This window comes from Plectropomus leopardus, unplaced genomic scaffold (assembly GCF_008729295.1).
Source record: "Plectropomus leopardus isolate mb unplaced genomic scaffold, YSFRI_Pleo_2.0 unplaced_scaffold11666, whole genome shotgun sequence".
Taxonomy (NCBI): domain Eukaryota; kingdom Metazoa; phylum Chordata; class Actinopteri; order Perciformes; family Serranidae; genus Plectropomus; species Plectropomus leopardus.
The window spans coordinates 274-1,919 of record NW_024612357.1 but is presented as its reverse complement, the minus strand read 5'-3'; the positions used below and the strand labels follow the sequence as shown (position 1 = coordinate 1,919).

Here is a 1,646-nt window from a genome sequence, read left to right as displayed (position 1 = left end):
TCACGATGCTAGAATTTCTAACTTGATACCGATACCCAGCAAAATACTCAGTACTTAAGACCATTTTAATTACCACTGCGAAAAATGCCAAAAAATTAAGAGGCATAAATAATATTTTTAATGAAGATAAAATCAATGCAAATGACAACAATGTTTTTATGTTGCCTCAGGTAGTGCAAAAAACAATAAACCAGCAAGCCAACTGTAAGATATCAATGACAACAATGACATACATATCTACTCCGCTATAGCTCTATTTATTTTCTGTGTATCTGGTAACTTGGTACCATATTTTTGTTAAAAAGAGTTTGACGTATTCAGCTGCTAGTGAAGGCGGGCTGTGAGCCTGCCTGTCTGCAGTGGTGCTTGGTTGTGTGTGTAGTTGTTGTAGTTGTTTGCCAGTGGAGACAGGAAGAGCGTACTGTTGCAAATGAGTATCCCATCCAGTACTAATTTATAATGTATAATTATTGGAGTATTGATTTTTTTGACAAGCATAGTTACATGCCACCTAGAGCTCCATGGTTTCAGCATTAAAAGTTTTCTTTTGCATGCTGTCATGTTGATACAATATAAGACACTGCATGCCAACTAAAATCAAAGTCACAGCCAATGAGTCAGTGAATGTTGACGCCATGAAAATATGGAGGGAAATTGATGCATGCCATCTGGGTTTCAACACAGGGAAAAAAAAAAAAAGGTTGAAGATCCCTTCTCTGCAGTATATTAGTGCCAGCACATGGGCAGTGTGTTTATGCATTGCCAAATAAAATCTGAAAAGTAATTTCAAATTGAACCGCTGTCACTCTTCCTCTCTGTCTTCAGTACACCAGTGTTGACAACAGCAGCGTGAGCTCTCTGGCTCCTTCCACTGGCTCCTACACATCATCGCAGCCCTCAGCCCTCCACTCAACCCACAACAGCAGCAACAGTAGCAGCGGCATCAGCCACCTGGCCAACATGCCCAACATGGGCAACAACATGAGCAGCACAGTTGGTGGTATCGTTGGCACCAGCGGACTTCACTCTGCTGCCATCGCCGCCAGCACAGCGCTGGGACTTGGCTCCAATGGAGCTACTGCCACGTCCAACCTCTCTGCACCGAGGACCACACCCCTGCTCTCCTCCTCCACTGGTACAAAGACACCCTCCAGACATGGAGGAATGTACATGTGTGATGGGTTGTTTTCACTCATTGTTGTGCTCCTGTGAAGCAAAACCTGTGGGTGTGTTGCTGTTCCTTCACATGAAAGTATATGGAGCTCATGTTTGTCATGTCATTGTGTTGTCAGGTAAAGCTCCTCCTAACTTGTCCCAGGGAGTGCCTCCTCTACTGCCCAACCAGTATATCATGGGCCCAGGGGGGCTGCTGCCAGCATACCCAGTAAGTAGCACCCAATCAGTAGCCCTTTCTTATATTGAGATCCCGCGATAGGTCCGCAATGAAAACCCTTCGTTATGCCGGCTTTGATTCTTAAACAGAAATAAACAATGGCAGCATAATATGTGTGATTTTCAGAAAGCATGCCGATGTTCTGGAAGCAAAAAAAGTGTGTCGGGCAGGATATGCAATATAACAGCATGGGCCTCTAGTGTGACTTATAACATCAGCATCAGCAGCGCTTTATAAACAATAATAATGGCGT

At 43.9% G+C, this 1,646-nt stretch overlaps 1 protein-coding gene across 1 annotated transcript; it reads left to right on the top strand.

Annotated features, from left to right (window-relative positions):
• Window positions 1-800: 800 nt before the first annotated feature.
• LOC121963548 (ubiquitin-associated protein 2-like) lies at window positions 801-1,384 on the top strand (the record flags this gene model as incomplete). Its single annotated transcript, XM_042513832.1, has 2 exons — window positions 801-1,135; window positions 1,293-1,384. Coding segments are annotated over exons 1-2 (267 nt in total), but the record flags the coding sequence as incomplete, so codon positions are not given.
• Window positions 1,385-1,646: the final 262 nt, after the last annotated feature.